Source organism: Heptranchias perlo, chromosome 28 (assembly GCF_035084215.1).
Source record: "Heptranchias perlo isolate sHepPer1 chromosome 28, sHepPer1.hap1, whole genome shotgun sequence".
In the NCBI taxonomy this organism is placed as follows: Eukaryota; Metazoa; Chordata; class Chondrichthyes; order Hexanchiformes; family Hexanchidae; genus Heptranchias; species Heptranchias perlo.
This window is the reverse complement of record NC_090352.1, coordinates 27543835-27568460: the sequence shown is the minus strand read 5'-3', so window position 1 is coordinate 27568460 and position 24626 is coordinate 27543835. Positions and strand designations below refer to the sequence as shown.

Here is a 24626-nt window from a genome sequence, read left to right as displayed (position 1 = left end):
CTTCACAAGATTATTAATTTGAGACAAAAAGTGATGTTAAACAATTAGTGATCTGTTCTGACAAAACTATGTTAAAAACTCAGTAGATTGTGAATTCTCAATCCCAAATAACTTGGTAACACTATTCAAAAATGATATTCAATGCAGTATAAAGTAAATTAAGACATCCATGACAAGAACTCTAATGGCTCAGTTGGTGAAGGCAGAGGCTAGTGTGAAACTTAACAGCACAGATCTAAAACAGCCCAAGCTCAATCGCTGGTCAATGCTGATAGGAGGTAAGGACACTGCAATTGGCCTCAGCACCTGTGGCTGTCAGGATTTCTGCTCCCGATAACCATTCAAGAATACTTGCTGGAAACTGTGTGCATACAGGTGCTCAGTGAGGACAGAATTTGGTTGGGATGGGCTATGCCCTTCTTGGATGAATACCCTGAAAGATTCACACAAGAATAGCAGCTCTGGAGGGCATTAACAGGGTTGAGGGGGGGGGGGGGGGAAAAGGAGGGGGGGGGGAAAAAAGGAGGAGAGGGGAAAAGAGGGGGGGAGGAGGAGGGGGGGAAAAAAAGGAGGGGGGGGGAAAAGGATGGGGGGGGGGAAAAGGAGGGGGGGGGGAAAAGGAGGGGGGGGGGAAAAGGAGGGGGGGGAAAAGGAGGGGGGGGAAAAGGAGGGGGGGGGGGGAAAGGAGGGGGGGGGGGGAAAGGAGGGGGGGGGGAAAGGAGGGGGGGGGGAAAGGAGGGGGGGGGAAAGGAGAGGGGGGGGGGGGGAAAAGGAGGGGGGGGAGAAAGGAGGGGGGGGGGGAAGGAGGGGGGGGGAAAGGAGGGGGGGGGGAAAGGAGGGGGGGGGGAAAGGAGGGGGGGAAAGGAGGGGGGGGGGAAGGAGGGGGGGAAAAGGAGGGGGGGAAAGGAGGGGGGGGAAAAGGAGGGGGGGGGGAAGGAGGGGGGGGAAGGAGGGGGGGGGAAAGGAGAGGGGGAAAAGGGAGGGGGAAAAGGAGGAGGAGGAGAAAAGAGGGGGGGAGGAGGAGGAGAAAGAGGGGGGAGGAGGAGAGGGGAAAAGAGGGGGGGGGAGGAGGAGGAGAAAAGAGGGGGGGGGGAGAGGAGGAGGAAAAGAGGGGGGGGGAGGAGGAGGAGAAAAGAGGGGGGGGGAGGAGGAGGAGGAAAAAGAGGGGGGGAGGAGGAGGAGGGAAAAAGAGGGGGGGAGGAGGAGAGGGGAAAAGAGGGGGGGAGGAGAGGAGGGAAAAGAGGGGGGGAGGAGAGGGGAAAAGAGGGGGGGGAGGAGGAGAGGGAAAAGAGGGGGGGAGGAGGAGAGGGGAAAAGAGGGGGGGAGGAGGGAGGGGAAAAGAGGGGGGCGAGGAGGAGGAGGGAAAAGAGGGGGGAGGAGAGGAGGGAAAGAGTGGGGAGGAGGAGGAGGAGGAGGGGTGGAGGGGGGGGGAAGGAGGGGGGGGGAAGGAGGGGAGGGGGGGGAAGGAGGGGGGGGGGGGAAAGGAGGGGGGGGGGGGAAAGGAGGGGGGGGGAAAGGAGGGGGGGGGGGAGGAGGGGGGGGGGAAGGAGGGGGGGGGGGAAGGAGGGGGGGGGGGAAAGGAGGGGGGGGGGAAAGGAGGGGGGGGGGAAAGGAGGGGGGGGATAGGAGGGGGGGGGAAAGGAGGGGGGGGAGGAGGAGGGGGGGGGGGGAGGAGGAGGGGGTGGGGGGAAAGGTGGGGGGGGGGAGAAAGGAGGGGGGGGGAGGGGGGGAGGAGGTGGGGGGGGGAGGAGGAGGGGGGGGGGGAGGAGGGGGGGGGAAGGGGAGGGGGGGTGGGGGGGGAAGGCGGGGGGGGGGAAAGGTGGGGGGGGGGGAAAGGAGGGGGGGGGGAAGGAGGGGGGGGAATGGAGGGGGGGAAGGGGGGTGGGGGGAGGAGGAGGGGGGAAAAAGAGGGGGCGAGGGAGGAGGGAAAGAGGGGGGGAGGAGGTGGAGGGAAAGAGTGGGGAGGAGGAGGAGGAGGAGGGGGTAGGAGGAGGGGGGGGGGAAGGAGTGGTGGGGGGGGGAAGGAGGGGGGGGGGGAAATGAGGAGGGGGGGGGAAAGGGTGGGGGGGGGAAAGGTGGGGTGGGGTTGGAAGGAGGGGGGGGGGGAAAGGAGGGGGGGGGGGTAAGGAGGGGGGTGGGGGAAAGGAGGGGGGGGAAGGAGGAGGGGGGGAAGGAGGGGGGGGGAGGAGGAGGGGGGGAGGAGGAGGGGGGGGGGGAGGAGGAGGGGGGGGAAGGAGTGGGGGGGAGAAAGGAGGGGGGGGGGAGGAGGAGGGGGGGGGGAAAGGAGAGGGGGGGGGAAAGGAGGGGGGGAAAGGAGGGGGGGGAAAAGGAGGGGGGGGGAGGAGGAGGGGGGGGAGGAGGAGGGGGGGGAAAGGAGGGGGGGGAGGAGGAGGGGGGGGAGGAGGAGGGGGGGGGAGAGAGGAGGGGGGGGGAGAAAGGAGGGGGAGGAGGAGGAGGGGGGGAGGAGGAGGGGGGGGGAGGAGGAGGGGGGGGAAAGGAGGGGGTGGGGAAAGGAGGGGGGGGGAAAGGAGGGGGGGGGAAAGGAGGGGGGGGGGAAAGGAGGGGGGGGGAAAGGAGGGGGGGGGAAAGGAGGGGGGGGGGGGAGGAGGGGGGGGGGGGAAGGAGGAGGAGGAGGAGAAGGGAAAAGAGGAGGAGGAGGAGAAGAAAAAGAGGAGGAGGAGGAGAAGAAAAGGAGGAGGAGGAGGAGAAGGAAAAAGAGGAGGAGGAGGAAAAAGAGGAGGAGGAGGAGGAAAAGAGGAGGAGGAGGAGAAGGAAAAAGAGGAGGAGGAAAAGAGGAGGGAGGAAAAAGAGGAGGAGAAAAAGAGGAGGAGGAGGAGGAAAAAGAGGAGAGAGGAGGAGGAGGGAAAAAGAGGAGGAGGAGGAGGAAAAAGAGGAGGAGGAGGAGGAAAAGAGGAGGAGGAGGAGGAAAAAGAGGAGGAGGAGGAGGAGGAGGAAAAAGAGGAGGAGGAGGAGGAGGAAAAAGAGGAGGAGGAGGAGGAGGAAAAAGAGGAGGAGGAGGAAAAGAGGAGGAGGAGGAGGAGGAAAAAGAGGAGGAGGAGGAGGAGGAAAAAGAGGAGGAGGAGGGGAGGAGGGGAAGGAGGAGGAGGAGAGGAGGGGAAGGAGGAGGAGGAGAGGAGGGGAAGGAGGAGGAGGAGTGGAGGGGAAAGAGGAGGAGGAGAGGAGGGGAAAGAGGAGGAGGAGGAGGAGGGAAAAGAGGAGGAGGAGGGAAAGAGGAGGAGGAGGAGGAAAGAGGAGGAGGAGGGAAAAGAGGAGGAGGAGGGAAAAGAGGAGGAGGAGGGAAAGAGGAGGAGGAGGGAAAAGAGGAGGAGGAGGGAAAAGAGGAGGAGGAGGGAAAAGAGGAGGAGGAGGTTAAGGGGTGATCTTATAGAAGTCTATAAAATAATGAGGGGCATAGATAAGGTCGATAGTCAAAATCTTTTCCCAAAGGTAGGGGAGTCTATAACGAGGGGGCACAGATTTAAGGTGAGAGGGGAGAGATACAAAAGGGTCCAGAGGGGCAATTTTTTCACTCAAAGGGTGGTGAGTGTCTGGAACGAGCTGCCAGAGGCAGTAGTAGAGGCGGGTACAATTTTGTCTTTTAAAAAGCATTTGGACAGTTACATGGGGAAGATGGGTATCGAGGGATATGGGCCAAGTGCAGGCAATTGGGACTAGCTTAGTGGTATAAACTGGGCGACATGGACATGTTGGGCCGAAGGGCCTGTTTCCATGTTGTAACTTCTATGATTCTATGAGGAGGGAAAAGAGGAGGAGGAGGAGGGAAAAGAGGAGGAGGAGGAGGAGGGAAAAGAGGAGGAGGGGAAGGAGGAGAAAGAGGAGGAGGGGAAGGAGGAGGAGGAGGAGAGGAGGGGAAGGAGGAGGAGGAGGAGAGGAGGGGAAGGAGGAGGAGGAGGAGAGGAGGGGAAGGAGGAGGAGGAGGAGAGGAGGGGAAGGAGGAGGAGGAGGAGAGGAGGGGAAGGAGGAGGAGGAGGAGAGGAGGGGAAGGAGGAGGAGGAGGAGAGGAGGGGAAGGAGGAAGAGGAGAGGAGGGGAAGGAGGAGGAGGAGGAGAGGAGGGGTATCGAGGGATATGGGCCAAGTGCAGGCAATTGGGACTAGCTTAGTGGTATAAACTGGGCGACATGGACATGTTGGGCCGAAGGGCCTGTTTCCATGTTGTAACTTCTATGATTCTATGAGGAGGGAAAAGAGGAGGAGGAGGAGGGAAAAGAGGAGGAGGGGAAGGAGGGGAAAGAGGAGGAGGGGAAGGAGGAGAAAGAGGAGGAGGGGAAGGAGGAGAAAGAGGAGGAGGGGAAGGAGGAGGAGGAGAGGAGGGGAAGGAGGAGGAGGAGGAGAGGAAGGAGGAGGAGGAGAGGAGGGGAAGGAGGAGGAGGAGGAGAGGAGGGGAAGGAGGAGGAGGAGGAGAGGAGGGGAAGGAGGAGGAGGAGGAGAGGAGGGGAAGGAGGAGGAGGAGGAGGAGAGGAGGGGAAGGAGGAGGAGGAGGAGAGGAAGGAGGAGGAGGAGGAGAGGAGGGGAAGGAGGAGGGGAAGGAGGAGGGGAAGGAGGAGGGGAAGGAGGAGGAGGAGGAGGAGGAGGGAAAAGAGGGGAGGAGGAGGAGGGAAAAGAGGGGAGGAGGAGGAGGGGAAAAGAGGGGAGGAGGAGGGAAAAAATGTTTTCCATGACAAAGAAATCACTATCTACTAAACATTATAAATATTAGATGCTTGTCTAACTTGTACATTTAGACACAGGCTTTATAAGTTTTGCATAAGCAGCAAGAAGTGGCTATTAAGTGTCAAACTGAATTAAAGGAGTAAAAAAAGGAGTAAAATCTAATTATAGAATATGCCAGATGATACAGAACTGAAAACATCTCAATTTCACTTGCTAGTTTGAGACATGAAACTATAATATTATGACCTGGCATTGCTATCTTGCATCTTTATGTTAACACAAACTTCAAAGCTGTTCCCATGGGCTCTCAAGATTGTTAACTGCAGATCACACAGCCAAAAGCTTAATTCAGTGGGAGGAACAGAATTTACTGTTAGACTGGAGACTGTAATTCTGATACTTCTATAAAGTATTTTTTGTTCCAACATGTTTGATTAAAGTCCTGAAGAGAAAATGAACATTTGCAGACTGTTAAAAACAAAATTCTTGCATCTTCATTTTACTGATACTTAAAACATTTACTTTAAGTTACTCATTCCTTTTACAACATCTAAATGTTACTTTTGCAGCAGTAAGGTGATGAACCCCAATATGCCAGTTTGACTCACATCTGTTGTACCAGCCTCTGCACAGCCTGTCCTCACCAGACCTTGCTGCCAGTTGGCAGCCATCTTGCTGCCTACTTTGGGTTTAACAAAGGTAAGACACAAAAATTGCACACATCAGTAAAGAAAGTATGTCAGCCATACAGAACCATGGAGAGACAATTCTGTGACAAATTAGGGCCAGTGTAATGCCTTACTATCAGCTGGGTTGAGACTAACCAATCTGATTCTGCAAGGCTATGGGGAAAGAGCAGGAGAGTGAGACTGTCAGCTCTTTCACAGGTAAGATGGGCTGAATGGCCTCCTTCTATGCTGTATGATTGTATAACTGAGTACTGCAAAGCACTGAGGAAATGGAACACTCAAAGGGACACCATTTAAAATAAACAGTAATTCAATTCCTGACTTCAGTACGTTAAATCTGCTGCACTCTGGCTAGTAACAATATTTTCGTTTTGTACAGTACATATTTGTGTGTGAAACTAAATGGATAGAAAATGTGGATCAGACATTGAAACAGTGACTAATGCAAATATTTCCTGTTGTAAAACACAAAAATAAAAACACTTAACAGTGCACATTTCTAAACAGCTACGTTATCAATACTTTGAACGAATTCTTTCACAGCTGTTAAATACCTGTTAATGAATTTTCTTCCTAATCCCTTAAAGCGGTACTCCAACTACAGAACATCAAACAGCATCAATTTTTACAGCATCCTTTCTACAGATGGTATACACACATCATGTTGAAGGGTGCAAAGGAGATTCCATATCCAGGAGGTTAAGCATCTGAACCGTCTACAATAGCTCAGCAGGTTTACTCAATGAGCCGTACAGATCAGGAAGGTCACAGGCTTGATCCTTGGTCTGTGCCAAGTTAGTCGATCTCAACCAAGCTACAGTCGGAGCACTACAATTGGCAAGAACGCCCCTGCGTGAGGGTGGGGGGTAAGAGGACCATATTTCCTATTCCTGATGACTATTCAGTGACCCTTGATGGAAGATCATGTGTAGACATCCTGGAAGGGAAGAGTCGGCCATGATGCTGTCAGAGAATATATTTGGGCAATTGCCTGTGGAACCATACCTTAGTAACGAGGCCATGCTTTCAAAAGAGGCAGCGAGGGAAAAAAATTGATAAGAAAACTACTCTCACATTTTCAAGTATCAGAACTATGCCTCAAGTCAAGAGCTGCTTTCTGATCTTCACAGCCACATGATTCTGTACACCGTGAAGGTGGACAAAAATGTATCAGGACTAAATTAGGATATGAAGAAACTTGTTCTAGATCACTGGACTCAAGGTTTCTGTTGTTTCTTTCCTTCACACTCCACATTGAGTGCTCACTAAAGTGAGTGATGGGAATAATGCAGAATGGAAAACTTCTGGCAAACAGTATCTACATCACATACTCCAAGGTCAATTCTAGCATAACAGATACACTGCTGCAACAATGCATCTTAAACTTTTCAGAAGGACATCAACTGCACTAACATAATAGTTCCACTTTCTATACCAGCCATCCTTATGGCCTTGAGTAAATTAGCTAATTCATTAAATCATGGGTAGTTTGAGACTGTGGAGTTGCTCCCAGTAGGAAACGGGATGGAAACACCCAACCTCACTGCACGTAGGATCCTTACAGCAAGCAGATCACACTATCCCACTCCATATACCATTGTTAAATATTTAAAAGGTGCATAGTTTCACATTTACATCAAAAATGCATGAACTATCCATATACCTGCATCGTTCTCGCGTCGATCAACTTCATCATAGACATCCATTGCAAGTTCTTCAAAAAGGCGGTTATTCAGCTGCGCATAAAGAAAATGGAATGTACAGCAAGTTACAAACTTCAAGCATCTTTTGTAAAGAATTGTCCAAACTGAAACCAAGTAGTTTTGTACTTCATTGATGCAGCTCAAAGGGAGGATTGCGCTGGCCTGTATTATCTTTATGCTATACAAGCCATGCATTAACACACCCATAATTAACTGAAGACTAACAATTTATCTTGAAGTATTAGGTGCATACCATTTCTGTTTGAAGAAAATAAAAACCACAGCATATTTTTGCCTGTGTGCACAGGCCACATTTTAAGTTTACACTAAAACCTGCTATATTTTAATTATATTTAACTTTGCCACAAAGGTCCTTAAAAATTCTAGACAATATTTTATAGTTCATAATTCAAGGGCAACTGAAAATATTTTACTGTGGGATTGTCTAACTCCAGTTTGTTTACCTGTTTCAACGGCTCGGTGAAGCAGAAACAGCTGATCTACTGGTGGAGGAATTAAAAACAAGTAACGCTGCCGACTCCTGCAGGAGTGCGGTGGGTTGGCATGCACCTCGCACTGTGAAAACTATGTATGTTATTTTTTTTCTTCCCCTCTTCCAAGGATTAGTTCTTTTTGCCTGTAGGTTTCTCAAGGGGAGTGCTTTTCATTTGTACTGCTTACCTCCCTCAGCTGCGGCACTGTGCTAAGTGTTGGAGAGACGGTTGCTGGCCTGCTGTGTGTTTGCAGCTTTATGCTGTTTCAGATTTCCAGCTTTGGCCACATTTTGCTTTTTATTTGCTGTTGGAGCAAAGCAACAATGGCCCTTACACAGTCTCACACAGGGACTGCTGAGCCTGAGTTTGCCAGCACTTCGCCTGCCCAACAGACTGCACCTCCCAATGGGGACCTGCCCAAGACCCAGTTCTGCTACCTCTAACCCACCTGCCCAAGATTCCATGCTGCTGCCTCTCCTCTCTCCCTCCCACTGTGATTGCAGATATAAGAGTAAAAACAGAAGAGTAAGAGGAACAAAAAAAGGGAAAGTGAAAAGTAGTAAGAAAAAGTAGAGACCGATGCATGTGCAAAGACACAAAAAAAAGCGAAGGAGTTGGAAATGGCATGGTCCAATAACTCAAAAAAAGCACAAAGTACATTAGAAGCTGAACAAAGACCACTGGATTTCAAATTTTGCAGAAAAATGAATAGAATCATAGAATGAGATTTCCAAAACACCAGTGAAAAAACCACAGAATCTCAACAACAACTTGCATTTATATAGCACCTTTAACACAGTAAAACATTCGAAGGCATTTCACAGGAGCGTTATTAAACAAAATTTGACACCGAGCCACATAAGGAGATATTAGGACAGGTGACCAAAAGCTTGGTCAAAGAGGTAGGTTTTAAAGGAGGAGAGAGGAGTAGAGAGGCGGAGAGATTTAGGGAGGGAATTCCAGAGTTAGGCCCTAGGCAGCTGAAGGCATGGCTGCCATTGGTAGAGTGATTAAAATCGGGGATGTACAAGAGGCAAGAATTGGAGGAGCGTAGAGATCTTGGAGGGTTGTAGGGCTGGAGGAGGTTACAGTGATAGGGAGGGGTGAGGATAAGAATTTTAAAAATCGAGGTGCTCCTGGACCGGGAGCCAATGTAGGTTGCGAGTACAGGGGTGATGCAAGAACAGGACTTGAGTTAGAATACCAGCAGAGTTTTGGGTGAGCTCAAGTTTATGGAGGGTGGAAGATGGGAGGCCAGCGAGTAGAGTATTGGAATAATCGAGTCTAGAGGTAACAAAGGAATGGATGAGGGTTTCAGCAGCAGATGAACTGAGGCGGGGCGGAGACCAGCGATGTTACGGAGGTGGAAGGAGGCAGTCTTGGTGATGGAGTGGATATGTGGTCGGAAACTCATCTCAGGATCAAATAGTACGCCAAAGTTGCGAATGGTCTGGTTCAGCCTCAGACAGTGGCCAGGGAGAGGGATGGAATCAGTGACTAGAGAATAGCGTTTGCGGCAGGGACCAAAGACAGTGGCTTCAGTCTTTCCAATATTTAGTTGGAGGAAATTTTTGCTGATCCAGTACCGAACAAGCAGTGTGACAAATGAGAGACAGTGGAGGGGTCGAAAGAGGTGGTGGTGAGCGTCATCAGCATACACGTGGAATCCGATGTTGTGCCTTTGGATGTCGTCGTCACGGGGCAACATAAAGATGAGAAATGGGAGGGTGCCAAGGATAGATCCTTGGGGGACTCCAGAGATAATGGTGTCGGAGTGGGAAGAGAAGCCAATGCAGGTGATTCTCTGGCTACGACTGGATAGATAAGAATGGAACCAGGCCAGCGCAGTCCCACCGAGCTGGACGATGGAGGAGGCGCTTTGTAGGAGGATGGTGCGGTCAACCATGTCAAGGACTGCATTCAGATCAATAAGGATGAGGAGGGATAATTTTACCACGGTCACAGTCACGTAAGATGTCATTTGCGACTTTGATAAGGGTCGTTTCAGTACTGTGTCAGGGGCAGAAATCTGATTGGAGAGATTCAAACATGGAGTTGCGGGGAAGATGGGCATGGATTTGGGAGGCAACAACACGTTCAAGGTCTTTGGAGAAGAAAGGGAGGTTGGAGATAGGGTGGTCGTTTGCAAGGACAGAGGGGTCAAGGGTTGTTTTTTTGAGCAGCAGGTTGATGAAGGCAGATTTGAAGGGGAGGGGGATAGTATCTGAGGAGAGGGAACCGTTAACAATATCAGCTAATATGGGGGTTAGGAAGGGAAATTGGGTGGTCAGCTGTTTGGTGGGATTAGGGTTGAGGGAACAGGAGATGGGTCTCATGGTCAAGATGATTTCGGAGAGGGCATGAGGGGAGATAAGAGAGAAACTGAAGAAAGATGCGAGCTCATGAGGATGGCAAGGGGGAATCTTAGGGGAAGTTTGGCTTGGTGGGCTAGGAGAAGGGAGGGAGGGAAGCGGCAGAGGCAGCTCAACGAATGGTCTCAATCTTAGAGACAAAGTAGCCCATGAGCTCCTCGCACTTTTCATTGGAGGTGAGGGTGGAGGGGGCAGGGGAGGGGGGTTTAAGACAATGGTTTGTAGTGAAGAGAAGTCAGGGATTATCTTTGCATTCAAGGAGGCTCCTGAATAGTGAGCAGTTTTGGCAGAGGTGGGAAGGACCCAATAGTGCTTTGTATGATCCAGGCAGATCTGGCGATGAATGGCTAAACCAGTTGTCTGCCATAAACGTCCAAGTCTGCATCCCTTGGACTTAAGGGAGCAGAGATGAGGGCCAGGCCAGGGGAATGACCAGGGTGAACAAGAGTTATGGTTTTAATGGGGACAAGGGCATCAAAGGTGGAGGTGAGGGTGCGATTGAGCAGATCAGTAGCTGCAGAAATGTCGTGGTAAATGGAGGGCCAAAGGCTAGACAGTTGAGAATTTGAAAGCGCACTTGTAAGTGACTTGGGGGGGGAAAAAAAGAGTTTTGTTCCAGGGCTGGACACAGAAGGAAGTGGGTTTGGGAGGGTGAAGGGGGATGTGGGTGGAGGAGGATACATGGAAGTGATCAGAGACGGCCTGATCCATGTTTGACACGACGGGAGTAGAGAGGCCATGAGAGATGGCACGGTCGAGGGGGTGGCCGTGAATAAGGATAGGGGAGTTTATATGGAGGGAGAGTTTAAGGGAGGATTGGAAGGCAGTGAATTCAGAGGAGAGAGAGCAATGAGAGTTCAGATAGAGGTTGAAATCACTGAAGATGAGAAGTCGCTCAGTACAGAGGCTAAGGGAGGATAGCAATGAAGGTATCTTGGTAAGAAACTTGGCGTGGTACTTCGGTGGGCGGTAGAGAACGAGGATGTAATAAAAAGAGAACTTGATTTATTCAGTCTTTGTAAACCTGTGGCCATAATCCTGACTCTTCTGGACTCAAAAGGGTAATCAATCATATGTGGCCCATTTACTTATGGCATATGGATCTAGCCAACTGTTCCAAAAGGTTGGACACCTTTGCCTCACACAACTGTGATGTGGAGATGCCGGTGATGGACTGGGGTTGACAAATGTAAGGAATCTTACAACACTAGGTTATAGTCCAACTGTTTCATTTGAAAATCACAAGCTTTCGGAGGCTTTCTCCTTCGTCAGGTGAGCTAGTGTGGGATTCCATGGAAGGTTACCGCATTTATAGTCAGAGAACAATACCTGGTGATTACAGATAATCTTTCCAACTGCCCGTTGTCAAGGCAATCAAAGTGTTCAGAGTGATGTTACCTATAGGACCACCGAATACACAAACGGCCATAACAAAAGACAGACAGAGAGAGACAGAGACAGACACAGAGAGAGAAACATCCGAAAAGAAGAGAAAGACAGAGAATGACCCGTTGTGTTAAAAACAGATAACTTTTTTCGCTGGTGGGGTTACGTGTAGCGTGACATGAACTCAAGATCCCGGTTGAGGCCGTCCTCATGGGTGCGGAACTTGGCTATCAATTTCTGTTCTACGATTTTGCGTTGTCGTGTGTCTCGAAGGCCGCCTTGGAGAACACTTACCCGAAGATCGGTGGCTGAATGTCCTTGACTGCTGAAGTGTTCCCCGACTGGGAGGGAACCTTCCTGTCTGGCGATTGTTGCGCGGTGTCCGTTCATCCGTTGTCGCAGCGTCTGCATGGTCTCGTCAATGTACCATGCTCTGGGGCATCCTTTCCTGCAACGTATGAGGGAGACAACGTTGGCCGAGTCACAGGAGTATGAACCATGTACCTGGTGGGTGGTGTCCTCTCGTGTGATGGTGGTGTCTGTGTCGATGATCTGGCATGTCTTGCAGAGGTTGCCGTGGCAGGGTTGTGTGGTGTCGTGGGTGCTGTTCTCCTGCCACCACCATCACACGAGAGGACACCACCCACCAGGTACATGGTTCATACTCCTGTGACTTGGCCAACGTTATCTACCTCGTACGTTGCAGGAAAGGATGCCCCGGAGCATGGAACATTGGCGAGACCATGTAGACACTGCGACAATGGATGAACGGACACCGCGCAACAATCGCCAGACAGGAGGGTTCCCTCCCAGTCGGGGAACACTTCAGCAGTCAAGGACATTCAGCCACCGATCTTCGGGTAAGCGTTCTCCAAGGCGGCCTTCGAGACACATGACAACGCAAAATCGAACAGAAATTGATAGCCAAGTTCCGCACCCATGAGGACGGCCTCAACCGGGATCTTGGGTTCATGTCACGTTACACGTAACCCCACCAGCGAAAAAAGTTATCTGTTTTTAACACAACGGGTCATTCTCTGTCTTTCTCTTCCTTTCGGATGTTTCTCTCTCTCTCTGTCTGTCTGTCTTTTGTTATGGCCGTTTGTGTATTCGGTGGTCCTGTAGGTAACATCACTCTGTCTGAACACTTTGATTGCCTTGACAACGGGCAGTTGGAAAGATTATCTGTAATCACCAGGTATTGTTCTGACTATAAATGCGGTAACCTTCCATGGAATCCCACACTTGCTCACCTGACGAAGGAGAAAGCCTCCGAAAGCTTGTGATTTTCAAATAAAACAGTTGGACTATAACCTGGTGTTGTAAGATTCCTTACATTTGTCACACAACTGTGGTTCTGGTACATTTTATAATTTTACAAGGCAAAACTTGTTAGTGTTTTGCTTAAATTTACAAAACTTAATATTACCAACAGGTAGCCTTGTATATCATCATGCTGTACCATGGAGTGGTACAACTCTGATTTGAGTCCACTTTTCCCTCATATGCCAAGGTACCCACTGCAACCACGTCAATAGTGGTGCACCAAACAGAAAACAGCCAGAAAGAACATAAGACATGTCCATTTAGAACCATAGAAGTTTACAGCACATAAGGCAGCCATTCAGCCCATCATGTTTGCACTGTCTCTTTGATAGATCAATCCAAATAGATTCCTACTGCCCTGATAATTCCTCATTGCTCTGTATCTTATTTTCCTTCAAATATCTATTTAATTTTTCATTAAAAAATACAATGGCCATCATCTGGTCATCAAATCTATCCTTCTATTATTTCATCTCAATCAACTTAGGATCCAACTGTATCTTGAAGTCAAAGTAGTCAGGAGAGTTCACTACCGTACCGTATCATTCCAAACATTTATCACCCTTTGAGAAAAGAAATTTCTCAAATAAGTTTTAAATTTATTTTTCACCTATTTAAATTTTTTTTTATTATTCAGAGCTTAGGTTTTGTCTTCTAAATTTTAATGCTTTTCAAAAAGTTCACGGTTACAAATATACACCATTAGCCTCTAGACTTTAAATTGGGGCTCCAGGGTTCCTGGCTACTTTCCATTTGTAAATGTTGAGAGGATAGGATCGGCTTGGCTATGATGTCCCTGCAGATTGAAAGGTTTAGAGACCCTCACCGTCTGAACTCACACATGAATAGTGGCCACTTCGGCAAGGTACCAGAAGGCACCAAATGAAATGTGAGCCACAGGAGAAGAGAAAAGAGGAAAAAACAGCAAATTTATAGATCAGTCGCTATAAAATCAGTTGGAGAGATCTCACTGCATCTCCATAATATTGAAAAAAATTAAATTCCAGGTCATTTTGGTAGAAAATGTGGCCGTACAATATCAAACATGTGGGAGTCTGTGGCCACTTAAGATTGTTCCTAAGCTGTGGACAATAATCAAGTGAAAGGTGAGGTTTTTGCTGTGGGAATACTCCGATTCAAATGAATACAAAATGGAGTCAAATTTGTCTCAGATCCATTTAAGCTTTTCTATCAGGACAACTATTTGAGCTACAGTTACCAGAAGGCGGCAAAAGGCACACAATACAATAACCAATGAGGAAGAAACGCCTCATAAAAAGGTTCAAGTGTAATAGAAGCACAAAATATGTATTTAATTTTCATAAGCAGAAAAGATGTAGGTTTGAGGCTCTCTGCACCCTTATACAATACCTTGAGATAGATCTCAAGATGAAGGGTACTATTAGACTATTTTACACAAATTTTTTTTCAACGATTTCTCTATTTTATCACGCTAAAATCCAATGCAACTTTTTGCAAACATATAATATTTTGTACCATTATTTCATTATTGAATATTATTCCTGGTTATTTCAACAAATTACTGCAGCTAATTGAAAAAAACAAGAGAGTTTATATTATAGCCAAGAAAGGCATTCACCTATTAAAAGGTTAAATTGCTGGAAATACAGCAGATGTGACAAAGGAGTCTCCAGCTGAAATATTTTTTTTCAGATGCTGACTGAAGTGCATTTCCAGCATTTTCTGTTATTTCTGATTTCCATATTTATGTTATCCGTAAAGGTAATTCTGGGACACAGGCAACTTAATCTACATAATATTTATACAAGGAAATCCAGTAGCCAGGGAGAAAAAATGTTACTCATAACAATACGGAAGTAATTGTTTATTCATAACTTACTGCTTGAAGTTTCTTTTTGGCAGCCTTAGCCAGTTCTGACAAGTCCAAGCTACTGAAGAGAAACATGAAAGACACCATAACTCAGGCACCAGGTCAATGAAAACATGCATCTATAACAAAAATAGTCTCACTTTCACATGGAGCTTGGTAAAAACATCCCTGAAGAACTAATGTTTACATAGGTCTGTTCTTCACAGGTGTTCTCTAATTTAGAATACAAGTGACTCAAAAGATTTGGAAGTACAGCAATGTTCTGAAACCACATGAAACTGAGTTTTGTGGTGGACCAGCTTTAAGTAGTCATTGCAAAAGTACATAACTTAAAGCAGAGATGTATTATGGTTGCCCAGTGGCTGTAGAACTAAAAGACTGAAATCGTGCTAAGCTCGAGCAATTTTACTCATGGCAGCATACAATCAAGTACCATGAGAGCAGCAGCCATCGTCAATAACATCCTGCTAATTATAATGTGATCAGATGCCCAGTTGAACTGATCATCTTTACACTTACTACAATGAGCAATAGTTCGGAATTATCAATTTACATTTTTAAAAGTGCCATGAATTTTGTGCATTTAGTTAGTGGTGGACAAACTTCAATTCCCTTTTGTCTAAATACTGTGCTGAGGTAAAAGGAATATATATTCAAGTGGTAATGCAATTCCTTTCATTGTGCACCCAGTTACATCTTTACTATCATTTTCCTCAAGTGTTTATTACTTTAATCAGAGCACTATGTGCTCACTTAAGATCAAATGGGTTGCTGAGAGTACTTTTTGTACTAATTTTAGTAAATCACGCAATACAAGGACCCACAATAAAGCCATGCCTAAGTTGTCATGCACTGCTCATTTTTTTTGGAGAAGGGAGAAAAAGGGAGGGGAAGAGATAAGATTTTACACATCAGCCAAGTTGTCCTGCTACCCAATTTAACATAACTATCAACTGGAAAATATGCCATAGTAATCCTGATTACCCAAACAATGAGCACAGTGTTCTAACAAGAAAAATAATCACTTAAAAAAAAATTTAATGGAGTGAAATATAATTAAAGGAATGACTTCATCACTGGTCTGAGTTTAGTTCCCATTGAAGTATCCAGCTGCAGTATCCTTGATATATTATAAAATTGCAGGGCAGGGATTGCTTGAAACATGGGCTGCACGAACACAAGTATAACAAAAATTCTTATGAACAAAGATGAATTTTTGATTTTTTAAATAAGAAGCATTAATAGTTGAAATGAGCATTTTTTTCAGTTTCCACTCCATTTAAGTTCAGAATTTTGTTTAGTTAAATAGGAAATCCTTTTTTGTTGAGGTGAACAGGGGTGTGGGTGGCTGGCGGAGAAGGCAGAGAATAATTGTACATTTGTTAAGGATATTACTGAGCGGATGAGAAGGGAATCTGGGGTTTTGAGACTGCAAGGAAATGGAGGATTATGGAACGTCGCAATCAGATTTCAAAATGAGTCAAGCTTTCAACAAAACGAGAAGGGCCATCTAATAGCCGGAATTATTTTAATATTGTACTTAAACGGTGTTGTAAAGTAATTCGAAGATCCATCACATTTCTAAGTTCATAGCTATAAAATAAACGTTTAAAAATAGATACATTTATATCCTTCAAGTTCAGATTAAAAGAAAAATTCTGATTAATTTCTGAAGTGTCAAATTTTAGAGTGCAGTTATACAAACTAATTTTCTGCAGAACCAAATTAAAAATGTTAATGTGCATTTAGAAACCATTATTCTCAAAATAAATCTGTGCATTAATTACATAATATTTATACAACAATGAGATCAATTAAGATTTTGAAGTGCAATATTTTCAGTTTTTAAAAAAGCAAAACATTGAATGTCGTCAACAGTGACCTGTGATTACCTGAAAATAATCCCGATTACAAGTCAAAAAAAGAGAATCCCAGGAAATCAGTTTTTCTACGAAAACTGTGCATTTATATTGCACGCTTCTTCAGGAAAATGGCATTGCAACAATTCTGGTTTCTGGGTGCTGTAAAAAGTACAACTTATATTTCACCATGGTTTCTATAGCGTTTAGTTCAGCCTTGAAGTCTGAATTTGCAATATTAGCTGGTAGCTGTACCTTCCCCAATGGCTGAGGAAGGTCTGTAGAAACCAGCAAAAACAGAACAACTTCACCGAGCTCTAAGTTGCTCAGCCAGCCCCTAATGGCGAGCCTGCATTGTGTTTAAATTGCTAGTGGGATTGGCACCTGGTGGTGACCAACCAGTAGCGTTGAACAGGTCCCACCGATGACAGAGCAGTCCTTTAAAGTGACTATATTGTTGCTGTTTACATAGTGCCTCATTTAGTTTTAATATACTGACTTCAACCTTCAAACATCACATTCTCTAGTTTCAGCTGAAATGTTAATGCTTAACGTAAAAAGGTGATATTCTTCCAAAGAGCTTTAGTCAGGTTACAATCTATCCCAGCAGTATAATGCCAAGTAATTCATCACTGGTACCTAATGCATCATTTACTACTCTCAACTCCCCCAAAATAGATTGCAACATTGAATTGCATCCAAATATGGGTGGCACATTTCTCTCCTCTCCTTCACCTCTCTCTCTCTCTCTCTCTCTCTTTCTTTCCCCTCCCTTCTCTCCCCCCCCAACCCACCAAATCACACTCAATGTCTTAAATTGAGAACTGAGTTTAAAATGTTATTTCACTGTAATTTGATCAATCCTAACCCTTCACTTGTTTGTGGACTGATTTTGAAGGATTTTCACCAAGTGTTCCTTCTGCCAAATCAAGGTACAGTTACTGATTTACGATCCACAGCACGTTAAAAAGAAAGATTCTTTTCAACACTGAAGCTTTTGTATTTGCAGTCCAAATGTCATCATGGATGTTGTACGAGTACAACTTGAAGGTACGGAACGTGGCTGTAAGCAAAACTTTCAAAATCAAATAATGCTTTTAAGCTTTTTGCTTTAAAGCTGGTAAAATATTTATGTCATTAGGATTGTTAGCTAGTGTTGACTACCACGACCATAACATAAATCACACCCCACTTAGGAGTAGAAGGGGTAATCTAAAAAAGGACAGCGATAGAGCTTTAAAGCTTTCAATGACACTTTTGTCATTTTGAATTTGGCAGTTTTTAGCATTTAAAAAAAAAAGTTCAATCACAGTATGTTTCCAAATCAAGTGATGGCATTTACACTCAAAATGTAACCAGCTTATACTTCATGTTTAAATGAACATTACAGCGCTGGATTTACATTAATGCTTCTGCTACCTCCAGCAGCAGCTTTTTTTTTTGCAGCTCTTTAATGTAAGGGAGGTGGTTTTGATGCCAGCAATGGCACAGAAGATCATTTCTCCCCTTACCACTCCTGAATAGCAAAATAAAGAGCTGGAATTTTTTTCCTGAATTTGGGTGAGCAGGTTTTGCATTGGTAGCCTGTACAGACCTTCTTCAGCATTCAGGGAAGGTCTGTGGCCATATGTTGTAATCTTGACATTTAGACAACCACTGCTCCACGTCTATTGCACAACCTGTATTAGCTGCTATTGCAGTGTTTTTACCAGGGCCTTGTTTCACAACCTATAGATGGGAGTCAAGTCCTACCACAGCCCGACTCTCCAATTCACCAGGCACACACAAGATCGTGGACATCAGTTCAGTGTCATTCCTCCAAGTAGGAAAACTAGGTTATCTCAGCTGAGCGTGGAGAATCATTGATGTCAAAACTTGGAAGAACTTTCCAACATTTTGCCAAATTTTCCAGCTAAATAAACCAGCTACAGCCAAGAGCCAATAAAAAGGATAGAGAGTGAATGAAATTTATTTATTTAAGGGTGGAAGGGCAGGGAGGAGCAGAAAGGGAGAAAAAGAGGGGAAGGATTCCAGAGAATTAGCTAGAAGAGGGTTTGAATAAAAAATTTTAATTGCAGCTTTGTTCAATAAAATCATTTAGAAAAAGGTAGCTGTGTTGAAGAAACCTTTTTTCAACTGAAGACAGTAAGATGTATACAGGTACTTCAGATAACTTGATAATCGATTTAAAGAGCAAACCAATTCAAACATAAGCATTTCAACTACACTGTCAATGTGGCTCCAGTGGGTCTCACTATGTTGTACTTTGTCAAGCAACAAATCACAGGCAAGAAACACAGTTCTAAGTTCAGATAATATTGGCACACTTCGTAAACAAATGGAAGAGCTAAATGAAAAATACCTCTGGGTCATGCATTTTTGCCGTGTTCTATTTTCCAAGGAATGCAAAGGAGGAAAAACAGGAAAATTTGTTAGAATAAACAACCTACGATAACCTAAGATGCCGCTAGACTTTGAATATTTGTGGTTCTCTTGTTACTTTCAGGCAATTCTAAACACATTTCTTTCTCATGAGGTATTGACAGATTAGGATATAAAACAGCTCAACCAATGCAAGTGTTGTTGCATTAATGCTGAAAACAATAAGGGTGCAATTTATAGTCAACTTCAACAAAAAAAAGTCTGATTTGTTGCATCCATGTTTTAGGCTTTAAAAAAAAACAAAAATATCCAGAGCTCATCATCCATTGCAACTGTACCATACACCCACAATATTGACTTCAGACTCAGTCAATTGTATTCACCCAGACTTTCAAGCCTATTTACATGGGACTCGAGTTCATTAGCATTTCAAGTATACTTCAGCATCACAATTATATTCAGTGTACTGCCAAGGTCAGACTATTAGAATTTTCAAATCCATTTAAATGAATAGAGCTTTTAACAGTCAGAGAAATTTATGATTCACAGGAAACGGTGGCCATCATTACAAATAATTGCAGCATGACAGGCTTATAAATAGACTGGACTCTTTATCCAGCAATAACTTCATGTGTTAAATCGAATCTGAATCAAGTCAGTACAAGAAAGGGAATCAATCTGAACTAATGTATGGCATATTTCCTCTTTCCCCAACTCCAAATAAAAAGACAAAGTGTTGTTTGATTAGTTTTAATTTATAAAGAAATAAATTTTAGTGTAAATTGGACTTCTTAAAAAGGGGCACCATCTTCAGGAAAAATCTTCTGACATTATTGTGTGCTCATTAAACACACAATGAAATTAAACAAATCACGTCAAGATATATAATTGCATCAAGGACAAATTATGCTTCTGGCTGCTCTCCCTAGCCCCAAAAAATGTGCGTGCCAAACATTTTTTCGATTAAGATACTGCCTCATTAAGAAATCTAAGGAACTCAAGAATCACTTGATCTTTACATATAGTTTCAACCACAGGCTACTCATGACCATGGGGAAATTCCAGCTGCCCAACCACCTCAAAGACCCATTCCAGACAACACACAGGATACATATACTGATAAAAATAAGATACAGCTTCACTTCTGTTAAAATATGGTGTATTTAAAGACTGCAGCACAACCCTTTACAGATCAAGTCTTATTTTTCCAAGAGAACAAAAGCAACCTTAATTAGGATTGAATTTTAATCATCTGAAGTTACTGCATAGGATACCACAAAGAATGTACAGCACAGAAACAAGCCAGCCAATCAGGTCTATGCTGGTGTTTATGCTCCACGTGAGCCTCCTCCCACCCTTCTTCGTCTAACCCCATCAACATATCCTTCTATTCCCTTCTCCCTCATGTGTTTATCTAGCTTCCCCTTAAATGCATCTGTGCTAGTTGCCTCAACTACTCGTTATGGTAGCGAGTTCCACATTCTTAGCGCTCTCTGGGTAAAGAAGTTTCTCCTGAATTCTCTATTGGATTTGTTAGTGACTATCTTATATTTATGGCCCCTAGTTCTAGTGTCCCACACAAGTGGAAACATCTTCTCTACGCCTACCCCATCATAATCTTAAAAACCTCTATCAGATCACCCCTCAGTCTTCTTTTATCTAGAGAAAAGAGCCCCAGCCTATTCAATCTTTTCTGATAGGTATAACCTCTCATTTCTGGTATCATCCTAGTAAATCTTTTTTGCACCTTCTCCAGTGCCTCTATATCCTTTTTAGTGTGAAGACCAGAACTATTCACAGTACTCCAAGTGTGGTCCAACCAAAGTTCTGTACAAGTTTAGCATAACTTCTCTGCTTTTCAATTCTATCTCTCTAGAAATGAACCCCTGTGCTTGGTTTGCTTTTTTAAAAAAAATGGTCCTATTAACTTGCTTCGCTACTTTGTGATGTGTATTTGTACCCCTAAATCCCTCTGCTCCTCTACTCTGTTTATTTTCAGAGTATGTGGCCTCCTTATTCTTCCTACCAAAATGTACCAACTCACATGTATCTATATTGAAATTCATTTGACAATTACACACCCATTCTGCAAGTTGATTAATGTCTTCCTGTATTTTGTCGCAGTCCTCCTCAGTATACTTGATAGTAGCTTGCTTACTAAATACAATTATGCAGAATAGTTTCAAAACATGCTAAAAGCATCCAATGCCAATTTATAGGCCATCTATGTTTTGCCAAATCCTGTGAATTAGGCATTTATGATTTTCCATTTTTGTGTTTGCCAGCCTGTGATTTTCTGCCCAGCAAAGCAAGTAAGCAGAAACTCACAGGCTGGGGATGCAGAAGTGGAAAATCCACAGCTCAAGCTATCAAATGGTACTTACAGCCATAAACATCCTGTTTCTCTAGTGGCTTATTGTGGCATTAGATTATGTAAAGTTTAATCTTCTAGAATTATTAACCATTAAGGTGCAAATGAAAATATAAACTCAAAGGGTCAATAAAGCCAGTTTACTGGTTTCACTAATTTCACTGGATTTTTAAACGGATTCAAGAAAGAGAATTTAGTCAGGAGTGTGATGTTCTGGTCTTTCGCAAAAATTACTGCCATTACTAATTTAATGTATGCATATATTTCATCTTGTGGGTGCTCTGAAGTGTATAGTTTTAAATAATTGAAGTGGATCCAAAAGTAGTCAGCATGAAGGCAGTTCTAAAATCTATGTGTTACTATATTAATGCAAAATAAATGATTAATCCAAATTTTCATAAAGCAGTGAAAATCATTTTAAATTAATGACTAAAATTGGGTAATCAGGTGTTCACTTCCACAACCTGAGCATTCCAGTAGCTCATTTCATGATTATCCTACATGTGGCCACAAGATGGCAGAACAGTTAAAATTTCCCTCGAGGTTCAGCCTCCAAAACAGAGAATGCTGGAAATGTTTGTGTTTTGAATTTCCAGTATCTGCAGTTTTTTGCTTTAGGATTTGCTCCAAACTGCCCACCTTTTCAAACATGATCGATCAACTCTTCACACAGATAACCACAAGTCGAGTTTTCATTTAAGTCAATGCCCTAAATGGATGAGAGGGAGGGGGGGGCAAAGGAGGTGAGAGGGAAGTGGCAGTGTGCAAGGGCCATTTGATGCTCAGTGGGCATAATACCAGTACAATGCTGCAACCACTCACCATTTTTAATGAATATACTAGTCGACCTCCCATGGCATTTCACACATGGGAGTCAAGACCAAAGGCACTGTTAGGGACAGGAGAGGAGGAGGAGAGGAAAAAAAAGAGATGGGGAGAGTAAAGGTGAGCAGAGAGAAAGAGGAGGGGGAAGAGGGGAGAGGAAAGAGATGGTGGAGGGGGAAAAAGGAGACGAGGAAGGGATTGGGGGGGGGGGGGGCAAGAGAGAAAAAAAGGAGTTGGGAGGGGAGGAAGTGGCCAGATGGAGGGAACGGACAAAGGAAATTTGCCTAAGCAACTCCGCAGCTCAATTTATGCACGTTCAGGGCAAGGGTGCTGGTTATGTGCTTCAGATGGGGGGGGGGGGGGCGGGGGCGAAAAGAAGAGAAAAGGAGAGATGAGGGTTCCAGCCATCAAAATGTGACGCAGCAGTGAGGTGGGAGGGTCTTATTTCTGCCTCATCAGGGAGCGGTTGACAGGGGGGTAGTATTCACTGGCCACCAATTTGCAGCTGTGCCAGAGGAAGTCTCCAGCCACAGATTTAGGTTATCGGGTTTGGGGGGGGGGTCTGGGATCCAGCTGCCACTTTGTATCTCTGCTGGGAAGGGGAACGCTGAAATTGTTTCCTAGTGGTGCACGTGCAGGTCATGTGTTTCACAGGGGATTCCTACAGTTATTGTTCGGCCTCCTTCACTTGCCGCCAACATCTCTGAACTGCTTCTGCGTCAGTTTTCAGTCTTTGTTTCCTGTTCCGTTTTTGAGCCCTCACTCATTCTTCGGTCCTTGGCTTCTAAAGTACTGTGACCATTCTTTGGGACCCCTATTAGTTCCCTATTGCTGCCTTGCCGCTGAACTTTGGAACTTGTTCTCTTCAGTTTTGCTACTTTGGTTCCCTGTTCAGATGTGGGGTTAGTGGTGCCATCCTTTCCGTTGACTCATTTAGCTGCTACTTTTCCATACGACTGGCTGCATGAAGCCCATTCCAATTCAAACAGCCTCCCCCCACCCCTCCATGTGTTATTCGATTTTTAATTTTTTTTCCCCAAACATGAAACTTTAACCTGTGGCTTCAAATGTGCGTTTCTACATCTTTCCTTTGGGTGGCTCGGTAACTTTGGGCTCACAGCACCCTCTACAGGTGCAATACCATAGGCCTGTTGAGACCAGTCACTTGTTTTTAATATATAATAGCTATATTTATATATACACATGGGATTGTGTTCGAACCTCATTCCATAATTTAGCATTTAGATAAATCTAATTTGATTACATTTAACTACTATAACCATAACTATTTAACCACTATAGTAAGAGAGAGAAAGAGAAAGAGATTTCCTCCTCTCCGTCCCTCCTGTTTTCCTCAAAGAGGCTTTATGTGCTAATAAAATTCAACTTTTTAAAATAAATTAGATGAGGTAAGACAGTGTCTGTTTGAGAGACAGAGATTCTAACACCTATGAGACAGAGAAAGGCAGAGATTAGCACTGGCCTTTCCCAACAGTCAGGTGGAGATAATTAGTTGGCTTCACAGTTCTCACTCACACACAGTCTCTCGGGTGTTTTTTTTAAATCTCACTCAATATAAATTGTACCTCATTAATTTGGCTTCTTTTTCAAAATTACTTGAAGAGCTACTGGCAGAATTGGCTAGAAGCTGAACACCATTCCATCAATAGAGGTGACTAAACAATACTGTTGCATCCTGAAAAATTAGGTACATTGCGCAATCCAAATTTCACAAAGGTCTGAGCAAAAATACCAAGTCCTTGGGAAGACTTTTGGGAAAGGCTGAGGCCTTCAAGTAAAATCTTTAAATGAAGGCATTAAAAAACAAAAAGGAAATTCCAAATGAATAATTTAAAAAAAAATATTTGAAGCCTTATTTTGGACATTAGGAATTTCAGTTAGATAAAAAACAATGTGGTTCAAAAAGAATTTCAGAGAGCTCTTGAGCAATCCAGTGGTCAAACTGCACAAATCACAGGATGATACAGTCTCACTATAAAACAGCAGCTATTGTGTTACACAGTGTGACACCTTTAACATTGAAAAAACCCATGAGTAATAATGAAACATGCCCCATACACTAAATTTAATGTAGATAGGTAGTTACAACATCTTCAGAACAAATTAAAATGTACCAGAACGTGATTTGGCCATTTTAAATGAATGTCTCTTAAAAGGAAACTTATTCTTAACATAACCTTATATTTAAAAAAAAATCAGGACATTTTTTCTGTTACTCCAGAGAACCTTGCAGAACAAAATGGGTAGCACCACCTTGACAGGGAAAGCAGCACTAGTGAATACCAGTCAGTCATATGGAAGCAAACAACAGCATGAAAAGAAGTTAATGCTGTTCTAGCTTTCCATAAGGATACAATTGAAGAGAATGTTTTAAACGGTTCAAACCTGAGAAAGTAATGAAGTGCTGAGAATATAAAAGTTGATGCAGGTTGGGGGGGGGGGGGGGGTGGTGGGGAAAGAGAGAAAGGTTTACTAGATTACAGATATTATAAGTGACATTGTGAAAATTCCAGCACTGCATACCTGAACTACAGTGATTGAGGACAGGAGAGTCATTCAGAGGTTACATTGTTCCAAATTTAATTACTAGAATTTCTATATGGAACACCACTTACAAGCTGTTGGGATGTGTTTTGAAAAGATCCAAATGCCAGAAGCATAATAATCCAATGCA

The 24626-nt window shown here is 44.6% G+C and overlaps 1 protein-coding gene across 3 annotated transcripts in view; it reads right to left on the bottom strand.

Moving 5' to 3' along the window:
- git1 (G protein-coupled receptor kinase interacting ArfGAP 1) overlaps positions 1–24626 on the bottom strand; it is a 157082-nt gene that overhangs the window by 57756 nt on the left and 74700 nt on the right. For 2 of the 3 annotated variants that reach the window (XM_068008268.1, XM_068008266.1), the window contains exons 9-10: positions 14504–14555; positions 7025–7097 (exon numbers count right to left, since the gene is read on the bottom strand). In XM_068008268.1, coding sequence (XP_067864369.1) covers positions 7025–7097; positions 14504–14555 — 125 coding nt within the window. The remainder of the gene's footprint in view (positions 1–7024; positions 7098–14503; positions 14556–24626) is intronic. The other variant, XM_068008267.1, reaches the window with a different exon arrangement.